This window comes from Eurytemora carolleeae, unplaced genomic scaffold (genome assembly GCF_000591075.1).
Source record: "Eurytemora carolleeae unplaced genomic scaffold, Eaff_2.0 scaffold1092, whole genome shotgun sequence".
NCBI classification, from domain to species: domain Eukaryota; kingdom Metazoa; phylum Arthropoda; class Copepoda; order Calanoida; family Temoridae; genus Eurytemora; species Eurytemora carolleeae.
In genome coordinates, this window is record NW_019396978.1 from 34,682 (window position 1) to 59,618 (window position 24,937).

Consider the following 24,937-nt stretch of genomic DNA (forward strand, 5'->3'; position numbering starts at 1 on the left):
TAGTCTGAAAGGTCATATTTCAAATTACTAAACTGTTAGTTAATGTTAAACATATATATGTGATACATGATGTTAACATTGTACATAAGTTTACCCTAGCCTACCAAGGGTAAGTGCTTTATAACGTTCATGTACATGAAATACATTTCTTGGCATATCGAAATGAGATGCTATACATATACAAATTGTTTGTGCGGACTGCGGAGGCCTAACATCGTCTTCCTTATTGACTAACAATGCGGGAATAAATATGAATAAATCCACGAAACCGAAGGATTTGGTTAAAATGTTACGCTTTGCTCCTGATTTATGTAAATATAAGAATGTAAAAAATTGATTTGAGTTAATGTTAAAGATTTAAATTTTGTTTAAATTTTTCGATGATATTGACAACAAAAAAATATATAACTTCAAATATCTACTTTCTGGAAACATTACTCTATTATCTTTTCCTTCATTTCCCGATTAATATTGAAAAGTATTCAGCTGACCTTGGTACCGAACACAACAGTATGTGATTGCTGCAGTACACTAGAGCTAAAACAAGATGGCAGGGGTAAATACTTTTCCTGCCATCCTAAGATTATACAATCAGTGTAGATCAGCAGGGATCTGGGCTAGGATGACTCTGGAGACTGAGAATGGGAAGGAAACAATAACCTTCTCATCAGTCACCAACCCCAGGGTTCCACCTTCTCCTCCGTACCTAGACCTCAGGTTCCACGGGAAGGAAAACAAGTGAAGCCTTCCAAAATTAGGAAGGACAGGGAAAGAAAAGAGGCCTGGCTGTTGAAAAAAGCTGTGGCTGCAGGAAAACCAGCTGAAACCATGAATGTATCAATCCCTGAACATGCAGGGTATGGAAATTCAGCTGATCAGCAGCCGGATGAACCTGAAACAGAAACAGGTTTTGTCAATACCCCCTGCAGTACATAGATACAACCTGTAAACCTGGCTCAACAAAAACAACAATCAGGGTTAAATATAAAGAATAGAGCTGATACTCAAGGTTCTGTTGATACTCATCCACCTGAATCCAAACTGAGCGAGAAAATGGACTTTGAAATGGACACGGACATTATTCCCGGAGAGATGGACAAACATCAATTGTGTCATAAATGTAATGGAGATAAACCTTGGTCCCCTGTGTTTAGATCGGAAAAACCTTGTGATACAGGACATTGTGTTTGGAAACAGACAGAAGGACCCCCGAGCATATACCTCATACACAGTGGATGAAAACTGAACATTTTAAAGATTGCTCGATCAATCTGCATCACAAGTTGAACACACACCTAGTAAATGTATCCACTTGCATTAAATGTGAACAAGTTTTTCCAATAAATTGCGACCAGGGAGCAAGGAATAGAAGGGAGAGACAACTGACGCGGTTCGCCCTACCATATGATAATACATGCTTTGCAGACGGTACTCCATTTTATATCGAGCTGTTTGGTTTCTTTAGTAGGGCCCCACAGGAAAAATATGTATTGACTCAATTTTCTTTGACCACTATGTAACACTATGTAATCTTCATATTCAAACTCATTCTTTTTATAACTTTATGTTTTGTGTTAATAAAAATATTTAGATCTTAAAAAAATATTGAAAAGGGAGCGGGGGGAGGGGGGGGTTCCACCCCTCCCCCACCCCCGATAATTTTGCCCTTAGAATAGGGAAAGGGAAGTACGTAATAAATGTCCCTAGTCCAACTTTTCATGGCCGGCCTGATCATAAGAAATGGACCTCTATCTTTTATTGTTAGGGTGCAAGGAAGGATTTTAAAAAGTTCAGAAAGTGCGTCGGAAAAATGTTCAAGAGTTATAATTTTACTTTTGACAAATAAATACATGTGAGTGTGACAAATGATATTACATCCACTTTTCAAGGACTTTTAAAATCTATATTTTTTAGCCCTGTGGCTTAATGAATAAAAAAGTTATTAACCATTTCCGATTTTTTAAAACACCGATCCGCCGTTTCACTGCCTTCCTCCCTACTCTTTGCATCAAAAAAAATAAAAATTGTTAAACACTACAGTTAAATAAGATGAACCATACATCGAAAGAATTTATCAAATGTCGTCTTGACAATTTTTCAACGGGTTTTTTACTATTTTACGTAAATCTCAGTATTTGCTAAAATAAATAAAAAGCCATGAATATGCAGTAACAGTTTTAAAGAGCTCCAATATGATCATTTAATTAAAAAAATAAATATCTGCAAAATTCCATTATCAGAAAGTGAAGAATACGAAATTTGATGAATTCTTTCGATGAATGGCTTATTTCGAGTTAATTTTTCGTGATAAAACGAAAACAAATAGCAATAACAATTTAGAAACTATTAATTTTTTAAAATAAACTTGATTGTAAAGCAATCAATACTTATCCCTAAGTCTTAACCCTCTCCAGATTGGGCTGGTAGAAACTTGAGCATGGTAACTAATAATACAATGGAACTAATTTAGATCCATCCTGCACAGTTGAGAGTTAAATAATTCTACAATGATAACCAGAACATTCTGAAATAGGAAAACGACTTTTAAAAGTTCAATAAGCATGATCACAAAAATTGTGTGTTGTAAACATCATAAAATACACTAAAGTGTAGTTATAACGCCGTCTTTTTATTCCATTGTTTTCTGGTTATCACTGTAATTTAGCAAAATTTAGAAAATTTGATGTTTCATTGTGGCAACCATAAACTAAGATCCTCTATATCTGGTGTTACTTATAGAACAATCCAATAGGGTTTTTCATTTCTTTCGTATCGTTTCGGAATCCGGACGTACAGGCCGTAGGAAACCTTTCCTGAACCTGTTTAGAATGATAACCAAAACCTTTTGGAAACTCTATTAACTGAATTAAAAATGAACATACCTCTTATTTCCTTCACAGAGCTAAAAAAAAAGTTTATGGTCCATATGGAGTTGTCGACCTGTAAACTTTTTTCAGCATTGTAAATAAGTAATTAAGTAAGTAAGTAAGTAAGTAGATTTAATTGAAAATATTGTAATTTTAGTATTCTGGGTGTGGAAAATCCTAATATCCTGAATATGGGATGGAAGGATTCCACTCTACTCCTTCTCCTGATATATACAGATTGTGTTTACTCTAAAGGGGGGTCTGAGTATTGGAGTGAGGATTATGATACATGTAGGTTAAACTTTTTATTTTCCCCTGATTACCCTACCATTATTAACGATATTAAGGACGATATTAAGGACGATATTAAGGACGATATTTCACTCATCTCTATATTAACATATTTAGAAAGCGAGGCAAAATTATTAATCACTGCTTTACATGTTTTATATTCTTTATATAATATACATAGTGTTTTAAAATTATATTTAATTGCGTGTTTGATTTGATTTAATTGAATTTAAAAAGTAAATATTTCCTTGAAATGTGGTAAAAATAAATAAAGAATGTACACATGAGAACCATTAAAGTATTGAATAGGACAACTTTTTAAAATTCTAATTTTAATTAAATGTCGTCTTCCAGTTCCGCAGTTTTATGGGTTGCACTGTATCTTTATTTTTACATTATAGCAAAGAACTGTAAAGACGAACAAACTATTCTCAAAATTATGACATCTGGGAACTCTTCATTGGTAAGTTGGAATACAGAGATAGTTCACAAATTTTGGGATTTTGGAGGAACCGATTTTCTTAAAGGGACTAATTTTGCCATTTAAGTTGAAAAAACTTTATCTGAGACATAAAAACAAAATTAAAAATACCGCGTAGCAAAAAAGTTTTATTTTAAATTTTGAGTCATACCTAGGGGTTAAAGCGAAACATGAGAGCTGGAGAATAGTTTTTAATGTCTTCTTCCATATACTGTATTAGATTCTAAAGACTTTTTTAGTTAACTTCGTTAAATTTTAAATTTAAATTGAATCTTTTGCTCAAAAACAGCCTTATAAATAATGGAAGAAGACATTTTAAACTATCCACCAACTGTCATGTTTCGTGGGACACCTTGTAGTAAAAATAAATAAAAACAAACAATTTTAGGGGCATTGTGAGGATGAAGTTGGGGACCTTAGTGATGTTCAGGTAAATGGAGTGGATACAAAACATCCACTAACAAAATGTCCAATTACAAAATGTCCAATAACAAAAAGACCAAAAAAACACCTAACTTTTCAAAATTACCAAAGTTAGAACAGTCCAAAACATAAAACCTAATTAACCCAAAACACCCAAGATTTCAAAATGTCCAAAATTACAAAATAAATAAAATTACAAAATGACTAAAGTTACAAAATATCAAAAGTTAAAAAATATCAAAAGTTACAAAATGACCAAAATTACAAAATATCAAAAGTTGAAAAATATCCAAGATTTCAAAATTTCCAAAGTTACAAAATGAATAAAATTACAAAATGTCAAAAGTTACAAAATATCAAAAGTTATAAAATATCCAAAGTTACAAAATGACCAAAGTTACAAAATATCAAAAGTTACAAAATATCCAAAGTTAAAAAATTACCAAAGTTACAAAATGTCCAAAGTTGCAAAATATCCAAAGTGAAGATACCCAAAGTTACAAAATGACCAAAGTTACAAAATAAATAAAATTACAAAATGACCAAAGTTAAAAAATATCCAAAGTTACAAAATGACCAAAGTTACAAAATATCAAAAGTTACAAAATATCCAAAGTTAAAAATTACCAAAGTTACAAAATGTCCAAAGTTACAAAATATCCAAAGTGAAGATACCCAAAGTTACAAAATGACCAAAGTTACAAAATATTAAAAGTTACAAAATATCAAAAGTTATAAAATTACCAAAGTTACAAAATATTAAAAGTTATAAAATATCCAAAGTTACAAAATGACCAAAGTTACAAAATATCCAAAGTTACAAAATATCCAAAGTTAAGATAACCAAAGTTACAAAATATCCAAAGTGAGATACCCAAAGTTACAAAATATCCAAAGTTACAAGATACCCAAAGTTACAAAATATCCAAAGTGAGATACCCAAAGTTACAAAATATCCAAAGTTACAAAATATCCAAAGTTAAGATACCCAAAGTTAAGAAAGATCCAAAGTTGCAAGACACCCAAAGTTAAGAAAGATCCAAAGTTACAAGATACCCAAAGTTAAGAAAGATCCAAAGTTACAAGATACCCAAAGTTAAGAAAGATCCAAAGTTACAAGATACCCAAAGTTAAGAAAGATCCAAAGTTACAAAATGTCCAAAGTTACAAAATATCCAAAGTTAAGATACCCAAAGTTACAAAATATCCAAAGTTACAAAATATCCAAAGTTACAAAATATCCAAAGTTAAGATACCCAAAGTTACAAAATATCCAAAGTTACAAAATATCCAAAATTACAAAATATCCAAAGTTACAAAATGTCCAAAGTTAAGAAAGATCCAAAGTTGCAAGATACCCAAAGTTACAAAATGTCAAAACGTCCAAATAATAATTCTTTGGAACTCTTTATAATCTTTCAAAAAAAGTTTAAACACTTATCTTACCCACATAGATCCAGACTTCTATGAAATGATATTTTCAAGACTGGATCTTCTTTAAAGTATCGCAATGCCTATGCCTTTGTGTTTTTCCAACTAACTCAGTTATACTTTTTTTTAGCCCCGCACTTTGAAGTTTTTCTTTTGGGCAGTATTTTACACTGTTTTTGTGCAATTTTGGATTTTTTTTAAAAATTTTTATTATTGGACATTTTTTTTGGCCGTTTTGTATCTATTCCGTTTGAAAAAATACGGATCCCTACAAAATATTTAATATATTTTTATCGTGTTGATTGTTTTGCTAGAAAATATCGATACTTCTTGATCTAATTTAATGAATTTGAACTGACTACCGCTGGTTTAAATTTGAATCAGCGATTCAAATCCTTCTTTAATAAGTTACTTTAATCGGTGGTTCAAAATTGAAGTTCAGCAACGAAGCAATAAATTATTAATTTCGGTTTCAAATTAAGGACTACTAAACCCACATTTTTGATTAGGGATCTCGTTGGTACCTAGGGGAGTGTTTTGCTTGATTAAAAAGTTCTAAGTTGAGTCAGTTGACTTTTATAAGAAAAAACTGTGGAAGACGATTTTTATATAATAGTCGAAACATCAAAATAAAAATACTAAACAACTTTTTTCTTTTTTCCATCTAGTATTAAATTTTGTTTAGGTTTTCCAAAGCTGTAAATTCAAGTTGGCCAAAGCAGTTGCGACTGCATGTTCATCTACTACAGTTAAAGATGTAAAGTATTTTTTTATTTTCTAAATATTTAATAAAATAAAACTATTAATACCTTGTCATGAATAAAGTATATATTTATAATATATTTTATATATTTATGATTTTAAACATTTTATACCTGGTCAGGGGTTGAGGAGGGATTTGTAAAGATTAGAATGTCAAATCGAGACAGACATCTTTCTATATCAATATATGTATAGAGCTGGCACATTCCAACTTTTTCAAGTTGTTTCGTTAACGGTTAGTTTTAACCGTTTTTAAATAAAATCTCAGGTATGCCGTTAGTTTTTGAGGGTAGGAACAAAAGTTCGTTATTTATTAAAGTTAGCGTTACTGGTTAACGATCTCAATTTTATTAACGGCGTTAACGGAAAATTCTGAACTAATATTACTGAATTAACGGTGTTTTAAAAGTTTAATGTAATTTTAAGCAGAAACAAAACGAAATTTGCACCATCAAAAAATTAATCCATTTCGTTTTCGTTTTCAAGCATAAATTCTTTTTTAAAACAGCTAATCCGTTTTGTTAACGATTTGAAAATTAACGGTTTTTGCCGTTCGTGAACGGACTCTTCTGTTTATTTTCGAAAACCTCTGTTTCGTTAACGGAACTTTGCCCAGTCCTATATATGTTAAGTTATAATCTCTGTGCGTATCTTTATTTGTCTGCGCTGGATTTTCGAACATTCCTGGAAAATATAAAAATCCTTGAAACAGGAATAAAAGTTTTCAAAAGTAACTATCAGATCATAAAAGATAAAAAAATATTAAGAAATATAAAATATAAACGAATGCATTGAGAAATTGTCGATGGTTTAAAGTAATCTCTAAAGAAACGGATTACAAATCTAATTGTTTTAATTTTAAAGTTTTTATTGTAAATATGGAGTTGATAAACAAATTTACCGACTTCTGATCTCAATATTTGTTTAATAACTTTGAATCTTTCTTAATTATACCATGTTTCAGTTCAAAGGCTGAAGACAAAACTTAAATCCTTAAATATTGTTGAACTTAAATTTGTTATTTTTTTTAGAGGTTAAAAACATCAATCCCTAAACTTTACATTTTACCCTTTTAAATTTAATTCTATGCATTTAATATATGAACATTGCCTCCTTCCTTCCAGATAAAATTAGGCATACGTCTTTGCTGTTTTAAACATATTCAGAATAAGGTCTAAAAATATTTTGAAAGAAAAGATCATTTAAAGCAGGCTTAAACATTTCTTTGACTTTGTCCAACTTTAAATTGTAACACCTTTTGGGGAGAATAAAAACAGACAGGAATGCTTATACTGCATTTTATTTACATCTCACGTAAACTGCAATATTTTCTAGTCAATTGATACTGAAGGTGTGGGGTCTCCTCTTTTTGTTTGTTTTGACAGTGTAGTGTCATGAAAAATAATAAAAAAAATGAAGAAAAATGTTCTAATCGGAATTCAGTTGCACGGAATTGCGCGTAAATGTGCAGAATTGCTCGGAATTAACTTTAATGGATAAAGAAATAAACAAACATATCTTTTTAACTAGGGAGGGAAGCTGCTGTACTGTAAAAACAACAAACTGACAACCTGCTGCTATCACCAACATAAGTGTGTTGAGAACTGGAACGCTATTAAGGGGGATTATACTAAAACTGCGGAGGCTTTTCTCAGAGATAAGGTCGCATTTTTCTCAGGGATAAGGTCACATTTTTCTCAGGGATAAGGTCACATTTTTATCGGGGATAAGGTCACATTTTTCTCAGGGATAAGGTAAAATTTTTCTCAGAGATAAGGTCGCATTTTTCTCAGAGATAAGGTAACATTTTTCTCAGAGATAAGGTAACATTTTTCTCAGGGATAAGGTCACATTTTTCTCAGAGATAAACATTTTTCTCAGGGATAAGGTCACATTTTTCTCAGGGATAAGGTAACATTTTTATCAGGGATAAGGTAACATTTTTCTCTGGGATAAGGTCACATTTTTCTCAGGAATAAGGTCAGATTTTTCTCAGAGATAAGGTCAGATTTTTCTCAGGGATAAGGTCACATTTTTCTCAAGGATAAGGTAACATTTTTATCAGGGATAAGGTCACATTTTTCTCAGGAATAAGGTCAGATTTTTCTCAGAGATAAGGTCACATTTTTTGTTAGTTCTTAAATTTTTGCCAATCTCTTTGCATATTTTATAAAAAAAAATGAACATTTTTTCTTAAAATATTTTTTTTATATGTTTTCCAATTTGTTTTGATTTTACTCTTTTTTTCTTGAACACAACCTTCACAGCTGAAAACTTTAGAATGGTGGATATCGAGATTAATGTGTGATCCTCTCTTTTTCTTAATTTCAAGCCTAACCTAATTTTGTACTTGTATCCTGAAAAGTGTATAAAATTCAACCAATCAGATTCGCATATATGAAGCCGAAAATTTGAAATTTAACGCGTCATTTAAGATTATATACAGAAACGGGAAGGACTCTCTAAATAAAAAAAATGTTTTTGATTTTACTCTACTATATCCAAGAAAGAACGGTTTAAGAAGAAAATCAAAAGTGTGTCCATTGGATACTCAGATTAAGTATTCGGGATTAAGAATATCTCATTCTAAAGTTTTCAGCTCTCATCAAGTATATTTTAAATTCGGTGATGGTGATGAACTAAACCTCTGTAGAGTAAATAAAGTAGATGTTAGTTCCACATTTTGTTGAAAATATATTTCGGTTTGGATTGACCCTAGTCAGTCTTATCGATATAATAACCACCAAAATTGTTAATAAAAAGTGTTAAATCAAGTATGGATTTGATATCAATGATTATAATTTTGAAAACATATTATTTTCCATTGTGGTTTACAGGGTACCGTTGCAAATCTTTGAAGGTCACTTGAAATAACGCGTACAGTCCCTTTGAAAAATATTGGGAAATATTTTGAAAATTTAAACTAATATGAGTTAAAAAAAAGTAGATGTTTTGTTTAGAAAGCCTGGCTTGAGAACGAGAAAAGTAAAGGATATGAAACCTGCCAAGCTCTAGACTCCAGTAGGTTTATTATTTTTGAAGGAATTGAGTTTTTGCCACAAACACCGATTTTCTGATTCCTATATCTTTGCAACCCAATCTAGTAGACCGTAGATATTTTAATATATGAATTATGATAACAGGGCAGGTTTATTGTTAATGTTAGATCAAATAATAAAACTTGTAAATAACAAAGGTTTACACTAACAGGTTGAAAAGATATATACGGGTTAGAAAATTTAAGTTTGTGGAAAAGACTCAATTCTTTAGCTATTCCTTTTTAAACATGCTTAAGCAGAGCTCAGAACTTTTGTAATTTTAATCCATGTGAAAAACAAAAATCAGTGGCTCAATTTAGAAAATTTAAACCTCGTTGGTGAACCGTCAAAAATCATTTCCAATTGAGAGTCGGCTCAAATCTTGAAACACTGAATACAGTTTCAAGTAAAACCAACCATGTTTGACCCGCGTCTCAAATTTGAAATGCGGCTGAAATTCTTTAAATTTAGCCTCTGTATTATTTTCAGTCCACCAGAGTAAATCAATTTCTTTGGATTTTTTTTTTCAGAAAACAAAAGGCCAAATGGTAATTAGCAATTGTGAAAATATTGCTCCGGATCACATCAAATTATGTGTTCGCTGTAAAATAAAAAAAAGTTTGAACTACTGTTATATTAATGTGTTAAGGTTATGACGCCTCTGTTTGAACTACTGGTTATATTAATGTGTTAAGGTTATGACGCCTCTGTTTGTCAAAAAGATTGCACAAGTCAGGAAACTTCAGATTTTGCTAAGCAGTGTTCAGCCCAGGGAGGATTCTTTAAATGCTGCATAAGGAATCATATTGTTAAATGTTTTTTTTTCCTCATTATTTTAGAAATATTTCTCAGTCTCATTAATACCTTACATTGGCCTCATTCTGCCTTCCTAAAATTTAAAAACGTATTTTTTTAGAAAAACAAATTTCTATAGATCTTATCATATCAAATCAACTGACTACCATCCCATTTTTTAAAGATTTACAGGTGAAAAACGTACAATATGGACATATTTTTAGAGAAAAAAATCCCTTTTTTGCGTTATGTACTAGATCTTAAATTGCTTTTGTTGTGCCTGTTAAAATGCCCGGTCAAAAATGTTCGTGATTATGGCATTTTATTTTATTTCTGAAAAACTGGTGTACAAAATTGGATTGGTTCTTTTATACATTGCTATCACTCTCTTTAATAACAATGTGAATGTAAAAGACGAGATAAAGCCAACTGTCATGAATGTCGGTATTGCTGTACCCTTCTCATGTGCACCAGGAAAATAGGATCAGGTTAACTTTAGTTTTAAAAACCCTTGGGGGCGGCAAACTTTGAACTGTACATACAGTCCAATTACCTTGCATGTACTGTACTTTATCTCGCCTTCAAACCAAACTAGCAGAACAAACATTGTTTCTAAAAAATCGACTTCGTTGCTGTTAGTTAGTAATAATTAGTATTTAAACTAGCGATAGTAAAAGACATTTTTGAAAATGAAAAACCTGACTTAAACTTAAATTCTATGAGATAAAAAAAGGACAAAGGTCCAGAAAATAATTATGACTTGTAAAAGTTTCCATTTTGAAAAAAAAGTAGGAGTACAATTGTAATCTATGCCATGAAGCCCTTTGTTCATTTATATGTTTGCTATGGCTGGCCAAACGGCTTAATCAAGTGGGCTGAATTTTAGTAAGGAAATTCATGGATGACATAAGCTAAATAAATTAAAAGTTTTTTGTTTTAATTCAATTTTTATAATTCCACGGGCAACGTCTGTTACTTCAGCTAATTTGTAATAAAAAGAAAGATTACAAAACAGCGGTGCAATGAATAAAGTAAATTAAATTCAAATTAAAAAAAAAACTCAAACCAAGCCAAACATTAGGATGAATGTCCATTCTAAATAGATTTTTCATTCGGACTTCTGTCATGGTGGCTCTGGTCCACTAATACAATCTTCTTAGTGCACTGAATTAACAGCAAAATATTTTTTTATGTTCTTCACTCTTAAGTTTAAGATTTGAAAAGTGTGAAAGCTCTGAGTTCTAAGGGGGCACTGTCCCCCTTGCCCCTTCCTGTATACACCCTTCCATGTTAAAGAAAATAATTAGCCTTGCCTCACACATTAATTTATGTTCATGTTACGAGACGTATTTTCAAGTTTTCTATACGTATTTTAGAGTTGCATGTTTGATTTACATTTTTTCAACTATTAACAACCCTATACATATACTCTATAAGGCCTTTTCCGAGGGGGGGGGGTTGCGTGGGACCCCCCCCCTCAGCCTATACATAGATTCTGACCCCCCAGCCTTTATAGGGTTAAAACTTAAAAAGTAGATTGAAATATATTTGCACATTATGAGCATTTTGTGTTTTTAATTTCCGTTATTAAGCTACTCATTTTATTCTAGGTTTTCACACTGATTTCACCTCACTCAATGGAACTAAGCTAGTTGTGGACTCCCAAAGTGAAGGAATACAGCAAGCTAAAGAACTGTTTTTTACTTCAAGTTCTATGTGGAAACTTCCAGATTACAGGTGAAATAAAAGAATAGAATTTAGAATATTGATTTTCTGCATTTACACCGATAAAAACCCGGAATTTCTTGTAAAAGAACTGATTCTGTGCCTCTAATTCAATTTTATAAACCTAATTTCTGAACAAAAACCTAATGTTGTAAAAATTATTTATTTCTAACTTTAAAAACTCTATCAGAATCTTCTTCACAGTGTCGCTAAAATTGACATAGACAAATATTATTTTTCTAAAAATTAACATTTAGAAAAAGGAGATGTCATGGCATTTTCAATAGTACCGTAGCCAGATTCATTTGTACATATTTGGTATTTAGTTAATAATACACAGACTTTGAACCCAAGCCGGAGCTTAGTTGTCTGTTAGAAAGTTAAAATCAAATCCAAGCCAGACTTTATTTGTCTGTTAGAAAGTTAAATTCAAATCCGAGCCAGAGTTTATTTGTCTGTTAGAAAGTTAAATATAAACCCAAGCCAGAGTTTAGTTGTCCGTTAGAAAGTTAAATATGAACCCATGCCAGTGTTTAGTTGACTGTTAGAAAGTTAAATATAAACCCAAGCCAGAGTTTAGTTGTCCGCTAGAAAGTTAAATATAAACCCAAGGCGAAGTTTAGTTTTACACTAAAAAGTTAAATATAAACCCAAGCCGGAGTTTAGTTGTCTGTTAGAAAGTTAAATATAAGCCCAAGTCAGAGTTTATTTGTCTGTTAGAAAGTTAAATATAAACCCAAGCCAGAGTTTATTTGTCTGTTAGAAAGTTAAATATAAGCCCAAGTCAGAGTTTATTTGTCTGTTAGAAAGTTAAATATAAGCCCGAGCCAGAGTTTATTTGTCTGTTAGAAAGTTAAATATAAGCCCAAGCCAGAGTTTATTTGTCTGTAAGACAGTCAAATATAAACCCAAGCCAGAGTTTAGTTGTCTGTTAGAAAGTTAAATATAAACCCAAACCAGAGTTTATTTGTCTGTTAGAAAGTTAAATATAAACCCAAGCCAGAGTTTATTTGTCTGTTAGAAAGCTAAATATAAACCCAAGCCAGAGTTTAGTTGTCTGTTAGAAAGTTAAATATAAACCCAAGTCAGAGTTAAGTTGTCTGTTAGAAAGTTAAATATAAACCCAATTCAGAGTTTAGTTATCCGCTAGAAAGTTAAATTTAAACTCAAGCCTTTAATTAATACTATTCATGAAACTCAAAAAATTTCACGGTGATAGTGTCAAAAATGAGAGAACTGATAGGGTTAGAACTGACGAAGGGGTTAAACAGACTGGTCAGGAGAGAATATGTCCGCCGGCCACTGTGGAGAAACCTCTGCAGTGTTACATCTCTACTCTGAGCACATTTAATTATTTCAAGTACCAAACCGACCTCTGGAGGCAGAGTGAAGGTTATACAATAACTATATTAGGCTCCAGCACACCAAATGAATTATCCCCTTCTAGTGTTATTAATGTGAAGGACTGTGTATATATTGTTTAGATGCCATGAAGATGTTTGAATCCTGAGAGTGATCCGGATCCACTGAAGTGGGGTCATTATGATCCATTCTCATTCAGTGAAGCTATAACTAAGGAAACGCAATAATAACATTATTTCAAGCAAAAATATGATTTAACTTATTTTCATTTACAGGTAAATGCTTACTGCTGCAGTGTACTGCCACGTACATTGGTCGGCATTTATATCAATACAATAAAAACAACTTTTCTATTTAGGTTTTTATTTCCATCAAGTTTTTTTTTCAAATAACAAGTTTACAAGTAAACAAAAAGAAACTGTCAATTAAAAGCTTGTTTCTATGTTTATTGTTTATGTGAATCCATGTTGTTTGAAATTGAAAGCTTGGTAGAAGTCAAAATTGAAATCAAAAGGCGTCTTCATTTTATTGATTTTTACGTACGACGACGACAATCAATATTTCCTGTTAAAGATAATATTATTTTTTTAAAACAGTCATAGTGAAAAATATAATCATTTTAAACTTACAATTTGAAAAACTACACAAAAATTGTTTTTTATTATTTTATTAGTTTAGCTAGTACCCATCCATATTTTTCAGGTTTTTGATATTTCTCAAAATACATTTAATACAGGGATTTCAAGTGTAATTTCAGATGACCCTCCAATGATAGAGGGGTATGTTTGATGAACATTGTTAACCATCAAAAATTTGTCTGATCAATTATGAATCAGATATTCATGTTTTCGTTTTTAAAACTATTGTTTTAATGTGTATTATCTCTACAGAACAGATTTGCGCATTTTTTCTTCAAGCTAGAAAAACGATGTTATCTTCAATATTTTTGATTAAGTTTTCAAAGTTATCTATTATTGTTTTACTTCAGGAGGAATTGAGTAAGGTGAATCATTTTATATATTTATAAAAGTGTGTGAAGGAAAATAACAAATAATGTTATGAAACATTTTAAAACAAGGAAAACAACTAGAAAATTGTATAAGATTAATACATGATTTGCGTTTTTACCTTGACTTAAACTTAAATCTCAAAGCATTTATTACTTTAATAGAAAGAAACGATGTTCTAATAATAACGTTATATTATTAAAATTCTCTAAAATAAAATTTCAGGATTAAGGTTTTACACACTTTACAGTTTTATAAAATTAGAAAGTAGGTTAAAATTCAATTTGCAATTCTTTTTGTTGATTTCATTTGTAGAGTATACATAACCACACTGTTGGAATTCCCGCTTACAATCAACAGTATTTACTGGATGCACCGGACCATAAGTGTCGGTTGTAGTATATCAGAGACTATACGGCTCGAAGTAAACTGGCCGGCTGTACACTAAATTCTAGTTCATTTGAATACTACTTATACATTCATTAATAAAAATCGAAGCAAGTGAGAAATTCTTTTTTTGATAACTAACCCCATATTTAAACACAAAATATTTATTTCTATTAACATGATTTTATAATTTAAATAACATCTTATAATTTTGTATTAATTTAAATTTCAAATCAAACATGCAGAGAACTCTTTCGGTGAAATTTGAAACTCTCTATCCCCAACTAGGGTTTCTTAAATGTGTCCCCATGTTGACATTAATCACATTTCTGCTTAAAGGGACTGTAAAGGAAAAATGAAAGGGGGTATAGGCTGAAAGCTAATCACTTTAGCTCTCGATCGCAACCCATGAAAGTCATATCTGATGTTTCTATCTCGAGAAACTGATTTACAACTTTGTCAAATTTATACGAAAATTAATATAAATACAACAATTTTGTATAAAAGTAGTAGGTTTAAAAATATCAAATTCAGCAAATAAGCAACCAATCTGAAAATGATGATATCCCAGAGAAAGCTAATTGTAAATTAGGTTTACTTTTATTTTTTTTATTTCTTTTTAAATAGATTTCATTCATAATATTATTCATACGTCCGTATTACTTGACCAGAGATTCCACCAATGGCAGTTGAGTAACTTGGTTACGTGATACATGCGGAGACACGTGATCAGTATACTGCTCTGCCATTGGTGATAGTTCTGGTCACGTGATTTAAGTTTCAGATTTTCTAAAGTTTACATATATGAAAGATTTTCTAAATTTCACGTATATGAACTTTCGTAAAATTTTAACAAAGTTTTATATCAATTTCTCGAGACAGGAATATCAGATATAACTTTCATGGGTCGCGATCAAGAGCTAAAGTGATTAGCTTTCAGCCTTTACACATTTCATTTTTCCTTTTCAGTCCCTTTAATCTAAGAATTGTCCGACGTCCGTTGATATCAATTAGAATTCTTTTTGATTTTAAAAATGCTCTTAATTGATGTAAGTGTATTTCTGCTTGATCTAGTTTTAAGGAAAAAAAACTCGACTTGATTATTATTTTACTTTAATCACTTAGTATTTTGGTTAATTCAAGTAAAATCAAACTGCAGACAGTAAAACATTGAAACTCAAACGATATATGAATGAAGGTTTATACTGTTTATGTTGGTCTGTAATGTAATGAATATTAGAATTTTATAGTATATGTAATTTCCAACAGTGTGCATAGATAAATACATTTGATTTAAACACCTGACTAGCAAAGAGTCATCCCTGCAGTGCCAGACCAGGTTTTAACAATTGGCTTAGCTCTTTTTTTTGTTTATCGGGAATTAACAAACCAATAAGTAAAGAACACGCACAAATAATAATAATAAATAATGAATAATAAATACCTTTATTTAGGCGGTAACCTTTCCATATGACAAGCGATTCATGAACTTTGAAGATCCGGAAGTAGTCAAGGAAATGTTAGATACAAAAGAATTGGAAAAGAAATGGAAAGAAGTTTATGGATTTGACTTCGCACATCTGGGCTTTGATGGCTCTGAGGTAAACATTAATAGTAAACTTAAGTGAGAAGTTTGCCCCATTCTCTTGGTTTTGATTGGTTGAATATCTATCGATCATTCATATATAGAAATTTTAATGAACAGGGTAAAAAAAATAATTTGCTTGAAATTTTTTTTTGTATTAAAAGGAGTGTTCGCGAAAAATGAAAGGGGGTATAGGCTTAATGCGATAAAAAGCGCTTTTGATCGCTACTAATCTTACTTCTATCTGTTGCGTCTATAAGGAGAAACTTGTTAAAGACGTCTCATACTGAATAACTTAGCGCCCATTCAAATTCAGAAAATTGCAACATTATTTCAAACAAATCATTCAGATTTTACAACCATCGATTATCTTTCGCCACATTTGTATATAGTTTATATTTTATAATATTTTATTTTTTTTTAGAAAACGTTTTAACTGATTTCGCACAATGTGAGTGGTCCGCGGCATTCTTAGATAGTTGCGCAAGTCGCAAAAGAATTATAATTAAATTCAAAACAAATTAATTGAAAAATATCATAACAGATAGAAGTAAGATTAGTAGCGATCAAAAGCGCTTTTTTATCGCATTAAGCATATACCTCCTTTCATTTTTCGCAGACACTCCCTTTAAATGATCAATAGACGGTAAACCAAGCCAAACATCATTAAGCATTTTTTTACATTTTTGTATAAGACCAAGCAACCTTCATTCCATGCATTGCCAAGTTTAATGATTTACATTTTTGGTGCCCTATCAACTATAATTACAGGCAATATATTTTTTCTAGAACTTTTAAAAGGCTTTAAAAAATGCTGTACACTTGGTAAAGGCTTCAACACTTCAAAATTGTATATTTAAAAGTTTCCTTTTAAATTTTTAGATTTTAAAATTTTTAAACTTTTAATATTTTTTTAAATCTTTTAAACGCCTTTAAAGTTTACCTAAACAATCCCGTTCTGTCATTCACATTTTAATACTTTCTTTCTAATGATTCTACAGTATTTTATCCTAGAGACTTCTGGATTGTGTTAAAGCAGAATCAAGCGAATTCGCGAAAAAATGCAAAAAGAATAAGGGTTTCTTTAAATGCTGTTCAAATGCGTAAGTTAATTGTAATTCTGATTATTCTTATTTGAAAAACTATATGTTTATAAGTTGGCATAAAACCGTGGAAAAGAAAGACAAGTTTTTTGTAATCTTATTGCTCTTTAATATTGTAGTAAAGCAAGCATAGTTTTACCAGTATTTTCAAAATCAACTTGAAGAGAAATGGAGAAGTTGCTGTGTTTCATATAGACTATGGACTATTTAAAATCATAATTTGAATCTGACAGTCGTCTTCCTTCTCCACAGCTTTATGGGCCCCTCTGCACAAGTCTACTGAATAAAGATGAATATGAATTCTACATGTTTAGATGGAATTTGTATGCATTTGTTGAGTCAAGGAAAATTCTCAAGGATTTGAACTTGATCACGTAAGAAAATATAAAATAATTAATACTGTAATTTATCTCTTACTTGCATCCTTTTTGCTTTACTTCTGGGTAAACTAAGTCCAAAAAAGGCTAAATTATTTATCTTTTTGTTGCAATTATGGATTAATTAATAATTATATTATTTGCTGCAAATAACAATGAACTATTTTTTTTTGTTAAAATTAAAAGCAAAATTACCCTTTTCATCTTTGCAATTATCAATAACTTTTTTACATGATGCTGCAAGTAAGGCTAAATTATCATTTTTGTTACGTAAACTAAATACAAAATATCATTTTTAGTGTTGCAGAAAGGAATAAATTATACATATTTTTGCAAAAAGGGCTTATCTTTTATACTGTGGCAATTATATTGAATAATTGAAAAATTAGTGATGACGTATATTTGAAACCAGGGTTTAAGCCACAAGCCAAGTATTCATAAAATTTGGTCAAATTGAAAGTTATAGAATAAAAGCTTTATGTAATATATTATGTGTACATATTTATAAAATGGCAGCCCTTAGTTTGTAGACTATCACAGTCTTCAGACAAACAGGGGAAGGCAGGTTGCCATAAGCCACAACTATTTTTTTCTTCTATGCCACATATATTTTGTCTTCCGGCAGCAACATGAGCCACAACTGGTTCGTCTTCTATGCTACAACATGTTTGTCTTCCAGCAAATTTTACCATTAAAATTATAAGTTTAGTTCATTCAAAATGCAATTTTCAAACTCAAGCCATATCATGAAAAGTATATAATATAAAGATCTTTATTGCTGCCAGAAGACAAAAAAAAAATAATATGTGGCATGGAAGGGAAAATAGTTGTGGCTCTTCAGACTCTTGAGAATGTGAGATTGATGATGACACTAAACTATAGTGTTCTATTTAACAGTATGTGTTTAGGTCCTTTGAGGAAATTAAGGGCTGTACTTCTGCTGTGGACTGTTTTATTGAGACCAATGTTCATTTTTGTTCCATTTTGGTAAGATGAAAATCAGATAACTTCGACCTGCTGTTTAAATATATACTGTTGTCTTTAAATGTTGTGTATTTGCATTAATTAAATTAGTTGCTTTAGTTTATATAATGAACAATGAATGAATTTCTTGTTTTTTTTGGTGTATTTTTAAAAATCTTAAAATTCCATTTTTTTGAGATGACATACTGATTTATTCATAGTCGTTTTAATCATAGAACACAAAAGCCTGAAAACCAAGGGGGGGGGGTGAAATCTCTAAACAGGCTTAGAATAATGTTCAAATGTGCGATATACGTTCCATGTTTAGCTAAGAACTTAATGTTCCTTTCTTTCAAGGTTATACTTTTTGTTAACAAAGCTGTTTTAGAACTTATTAATGACAGTCATCGATCAAAAAATATCAAAACACTTTTAACATTTATTTTAAGCTTATGCAATTCTAAGCAGAAAAATTAACAAAATTTCACTATTTTTAAACCGCATTTGTTTAATGTTTTATACTTTCCTTTTTTCAATGAATGGTTATTTTCGTTAGTGAACGATTTCATATTAACAGGTTTAGCTGTTTATTTTTAATATAATTTTCTGTTTATTTATATTAGAATCTTCTGTTTATTTATATTAGAATCTTCTGTTTATTTATATTAGAATCTTCTGTTTATTTACAATAGAATCTTCTGTTCATTTTCAATAGAATCTTCTGTTTATTTATAATAGAATCTTTTGTTTATTTATATTAGAATCTTCTGTTTATTTATAATAGAATCTTCTGTTTATTTATAAAAGAATCTTCTGTTTATTTATAATAGAATCTTCTGTTTATTTATAATAGAATCTTCTGTTTATTTATATTAGAATCTTCTGTTTATTTATAATAGAATCTTCTGTTTATTTATATTAGAATCTTCTGTTTATTTATAATAGAATCTTCTGTTTATTTATAATAGAATCTTCTGTTTATTTATAATAGAATCTTCGGTTTATTTATAATAGAATCTTCTGTTTATTTATATTAGAATCTTCTGTTTATTTATAATAAAATGTTCTGTTTCTTTATAATAGAATTTTCTGTTTTTCAAAAATAAGCTGTTTGTTAACTGACTGTTAATTGCACAGCCTTCTATTTCAGGACCAGTATACCGGACTTGTTGAACTAGAGTTTGAAACCCCAATAGGTACTGACATCTTCTTTACTGTTTTACCAAAAATGAAAGGTTTACAAGAAATAAAAAATATCTAAAATTTGAAGAGTGTCAATGTTGTGCCCAGAGAATCCTTTGGGAGGGACAAGCATTGTTAATGCGGAAAGACAGCACAGAATAAAAGCAAATGGAACCGACTTGGTAAAAAAACCTCTGGTAATTAGGCATAAGTAAAAATGTTCTTATAAAGTACATTTTAAAGTCTTATGTAAAACTGACAATTTGAAAATAAAAAAGTACTTTTTATGGACATTTTGAATACATTGCTATGATCTATTACTACAAAGCTTGATACAACAAATACATTGTATTAATTGCATTACACAACAAGCAAGAAATTTTATCTTAACAAAAAACATACAATTTAAATTGGCAATCAGGAATTAGGAATTGTACGTTTTGCAATTTGCATCAGTTGTTTAGGAACCACTTTTTTTACTTTTTAATAACATATTTTCATTGCTAAGAAGAAGTAGTAAATAAGTGGAGGTATTTTTCATTTATTTTTTCATTCTTTTCTTTCTACAGTCCCAATAGCCAATCAGATTTTAGATAGTGAAGATAGATAGATACTCAAGTAATTACAGTATAAGGAATTAAAACTTAAACGTCTGTTTATTTACAAAAGTTTAGAGGTTAATGAACAAAATGATCTAATATTTCATTCCCACTTCTATAGACTTATTCTGCATTTAGAGACTTGGCCATCGAGCTTCATTTTGTGCCATTCTGGACACATGTACGGTAGGATTTTACATTCTGGACACATGTACGGTAGGATTTTACATTCTGGACACATGTACGATAGGATTTTATATTCTGGACACACATACGGTAGGATTTTACATTCTGAGCGCATGTACAGTAGGATTTTACATTCTGGGCACATGTACGGTAGGATTTTACATTCTGGACACATGTACGGTAGGATTTTACATTCTGGACACATGTACGGTAGGATTTTACATTCTGGACACATGTACGGTAGGATTTTACTTTTTAAACAATACTGCATTAAGCGAGGGGGTTCTTTTTTTTTAGCCCAAAAGGATTTTAAAAGTGATCGTTAAAGTTCTAAAAGTTTCAAATTGCAGAATTCTTATAAGACATATAAAGCTAAGGCAACATTAACAAGTTGCTTCTTCCAAAAATCTGGAGTATAAGACTAATATTGTTTAGGTGAATGACATATATTTTACCAACATCAGTGCATTTATGCAAGTTTATGACAAGGAAGCCTTCTGTAACCTTGGTAAGCTAGCTCCTGAGTTTGTTATTCCTTCCATGTTAATATTTTTGTCCAAATTATTCATTTTTTGCTTTGATTACGACCTAAATGCACTAAAATTCATGCTCTAATGTTATGCAATTTAAGATGGATCGTTTTTTGGAACAAAACTTTAATAGTTTTATTTTGTTAATGATGAAATATTAATAAAATCGATTTGAATATGAAAAGAAAAAAGATAAAAAAAAACAGTAATTAGAAATGATTTAATCATTTTCAAAATGCTAATAAGATAACTGATTTTTTTAAATTATACATATCAAAATATGAAAAATTACTATATAATGTTGTTATCAGAAGGCCAATTTTACACTGGGAAAATACCCAAAAGCCAACTTATCTCATACAAATTTTCAAACTCACTTCAATATCAAACAAATTTACCTAAAAAGATTTGAACAAAAGATTGTTTTGTCTTCAAATCTAAATTTTGTCGTTTCGGAGAGTTAAAACTAACACTTTTCGTCTTTTAAAAAGAAGGTTTGTTAGTTTTTGAAAAAAGAACCTGAAAGCAATAGTTTTTATATTACCTTTAAAAACGATCATTACATGCAGATCCAAATATTCCTGAATCTATATGTTACCTTAATTATACTCTTTTGTATAACATTAATAGTTGTTATATCATTGTTTAGATGTTAAAGATATAATCTACAGCGACAACTTTAAGGTAACTTTTTTCGATTATGTTTTAAACAGAGGTGGGAACTCTTGTGTTCGATTATGTTTTAAACAGAGGGTGGGAACTCTTGTATTCGATTATGTTTTAAACAGAGGTGGGAACTCTTGTATTCGATTATGTTTTAAACAGAGGGTGGGAACTCTTGTATTCGATTATGTATTAAACAGAGTGTGGGAACTCTTGTATTCGATTATGTTTTAAACAGAGGGTGGGAACTCTTGTATTCGATTATGTTTGAAATAAAGGGTGGGAACTCTTGTATTCGATTATGTATTAAAGAGAGGGTGAGAACTCTTGTATTCGATTATATATTAAACAGAGGGTGGGAACTCTTGTATTCGAATATGTATTAAACAGAGGGTGGGAACTATTGTATTCGATTATGTATTAAACAGAGGGTGGGACTCTTGTATTGTGAGTATCGAGATCTCTGCTTGATCTCAATTTTTTGATTAACAGATTAATTTAATCTTTATTCTAAATCCCTTGAAGGGAAGAAAACGAATAGCCAATCAGAACATCCTAAGGAATTTTGCGCTTAACCTATGTGAGTACAGAGCCCATGATTTAAAAAACTCTGGAAAATACGGTTCGGGTCTAAGCTGTCGTTGGGCCTTATTTACGGCTTGAGCTTTCGGATTCAAGCTGCATCTTATTTTCCATAGCGTTGAGTTAAAAAACCGGTTTAATATTATTTTTGGTGGATTTTCATGGAAGGAATTGGCGTATTTTGATGAGAACAAGACTCAACATTGAGCCTTATTCTCTACTATTTTCATTGGGCCTTACTCCTTAAGTTGAGCCGAAGATCTTGAGCTGTCAATCACGTGAAACAAGCTGTCATCAGAGTTGGGTCGAAGATTGGTTCTGAAAATAGGGTTTCAGGAAAAACGGCTCCAGCCAAATCACAGGCTCAGAGAAACTAGGGATATCGAAAAATATGGTTTCCACCGTAATTCCGGGTTACGGTTCACGTACGGAAATGATCCGGAAATTTTTTCCATTTCCATTATGGAAAAGGTTCCGGAAATCCGGAATTCCGGAACGGTTTTTTTCCGTAAACCGGAAATTTCCGGGACGTTGTTCTGGAATTACGGAACGTTACGGAATAGTGTTCCGGAAAATTCCGGTTTACGGAACAATTGTTCTGGAATTTTTCGGAAAACGTTGAAGACATTTTAAACTTATGTTAAAGATAAAACCAGTAAGTAATAATCTACAGAATAATAGAATGTTCGCCTGGTGTAGCTGTAGACTTGTAGTCATATATAGCAATCCTTAAGTATAATTAATGTTGTTATACAAAGCAAATAGGTTAAATAGTAACGTATAAAATTATCCCGGATTTCCGGTTTACGCAATAAATTTTCGGATCATTCCATTTCCAAAATGGAATTTTTTTCCGGAAAAATGAAAACCCTATCTAAAATTCCAGAGATCAAGCAGATTCTCTGTAAAATTCAAAAGTAGCAATTGTGAATATCTAAACAAAGCAATCAGGATTACGGGGATCCAATACAGAAGTTTCCAGCTCTAAGTGAATAAAGTTATTTTTACAGCAGTGTCTTTATACATCTTTTTCAAAGACAATTTCTATTTTTCTGATCATTTTATTGATCTTCTGATCCGTCTACATCAAAAGTTTCTGATTAATTTTGTTAAGTTACAAGTTAATTCATACATTGTACACCAGTGCACTAAAGCAGACCTTTTCTTTAAATAATATAATTTTTAATCAAGTAAATCTACACTTTTTTTTAAAGTAGTCTCTAAACAATCTAAAAACTCTAAAATCTAAAAAATCTAAAAATTTTAAAAAAATATAAAAATCTAATAAATCTAATAAATCTAAAAAATCTGAAAAATCTAAAAAATCTAAAAAATCTAAAAAATCTAAAAAATAAAATCTTATAAAAATCTAAAAAATCTAAAAAATCTTAAAAACCTAAAAAAATCTAAAAAATCTTATAAAAATCTAAAAAATCTAATAAAAATCTAAAAAATCTGAAAAATCTTAAAGATCTAAAAAATCTAGTGAAAATGGGCTAAAATGATGTTCAACATTACCTTAAATCAAAAATCCACGTTTTCTGTAGTAAAAAATTAGTTAAAAATAAATCAGTAAAAAATCATTAAACATGTTTAAACATTAAAATAAGAGAAATTTAAACAAAAAAATTTCAGGCAGAAGATCCCCAACAATGTCAGCAGAGAAAGTATCCAAATGTTCGGTGAGAATTTTTCAAATTTCAAAGTTATTTTTCAAATTTCACAGTTATTTTTCAAATTTCAGAGTTATTTTTCAAATTTCAGTTATTTTTCAAATTTCACAATTATTTTTCAAATTTCACAGTTAATATCTTTAAATAATTATTTTGTTAGTTCTTTTGAATTTGATTTACAATAATTTTAAGAATATTAGTATAAAAAAGATATTTTTTTCTAGAATATGTCCAAAGGAAGAATTTCTAAAAAAACCTAAAGGAGAACTAGGAGTAGTTCTATTTGGAAAAGGCATGGAGAAACTATGGAAAGGAAGCAAAAAGTCAAAAGATAAAAAGAAGAAATCAAAAAAGAAGAAAAAGAAGAAGGGAAAAAAGAAAAAGAACAAGAAGAAAAAGAAGAAGAGGAAAAAGAAGAAAAAGAAAAAGGACTGAAAATAATTTGTGAAAACTGAATTGGTAAAATAACGTAACATTAAATAAGATGGTGGTATGTTTCATATCCATGAATTTAATTGATTTTTTTATTGCAATAAATATTTTTTTTCTATAGATTTGTTAAGTTAGTAGAAAAGAATGTCATAATTAATTAGAAAAGAGTTTTGTTCATTTTATTTTCCTTTATTCTTTGGATCTTTGGATATAAAAAATCTAAAAAAATCTTAGCCGATACAGGAAATGAAATTTTGCTACAAACTCATATCTTTTAAAAATTTATTTTTTGCAATTTAAGGGTATAAACCTTTGATACAGGGTTACCCACAAAGAATAAGACTTCAGAGACGATTGTAGGAAATTTGTTTAGTCTGTTTTCTTGCATTCAGGTTTCCTTGTCGGCCAAAGCTTGCTTATTTCTGTGTTTAATCTTTTAGTAAACCTTTAGAATATTCATATCAATGCAGAAACCAAGAATCAAGCTTCAAAT

The 24,937-nt window shown here is 30.3% G+C and overlaps 1 protein-coding gene across 2 annotated transcripts; it reads left to right on the top strand.

The window, feature by feature from the left end:
* Window positions 1-24,564, top strand: LOC111710724 (uncharacterized). 2 transcript variants are annotated; one of them, XM_023484841.1, is made up of 23 exons: window positions 1-109; window positions 3,025-3,158; window positions 3,560-3,621; window positions 4,028-4,069; window positions 6,179-6,250; window positions 7,786-7,917; window positions 9,216-9,276; window positions 9,989-10,091; window positions 10,503-10,576; window positions 11,699-11,825; window positions 13,309-13,390; window positions 14,164-14,178; window positions 16,024-16,170; window positions 17,169-17,257; window positions 17,572-17,631; window positions 18,543-18,621; window positions 19,748-19,793; window positions 19,888-19,976; window positions 20,517-20,564; window positions 21,000-21,072; window positions 21,744-21,778; window positions 23,975-24,021; window positions 24,237-24,564. In XM_023484841.1, exons 2-23 carry the CDS (start codon window positions 3,059-3,061, stop codon window positions 24,445-24,447), a joined length of 1,794 nt encoding a protein of 597 aa, XP_023340609.1. In that variant the 5' UTR covers window positions 1-109; window positions 3,025-3,058; the 3' UTR covers window positions 24,448-24,564. The 2 variants fall into 2 exon arrangements, with proteins under 2 accessions (XP_023340609.1, XP_023340610.1); XM_023484842.1 differs by having other exon boundaries at window positions 19,888-19,961.
* Window positions 24,565-24,937: the final 373 nt, after the last annotated feature.

Excerpts from the sequence above, each read along its gene's own strand:
- LOC111710724 (XM_023484841.1), top strand. The coding sequence starts at position 3,059 with ATGGGATGGAAGGATTCCACTCTACTCCTTCTCCTGATATATACAGAT. Across the intron at positions 9,277-9,988 it reads CTGCCAAGCTCTAGACTCCA|GTTATGACGCCTCTGTTTGT; the intron begins GTAGGTTTATTA and ends TAATGTGTTAAG. Across the intron at positions 17,258-17,571 it reads TTTAAATGCTGTTCAAATGC|ATGGAATTTGTATGCATTTG; the intron begins GTAAGTTAATTG and ends CTACATGTTTAG.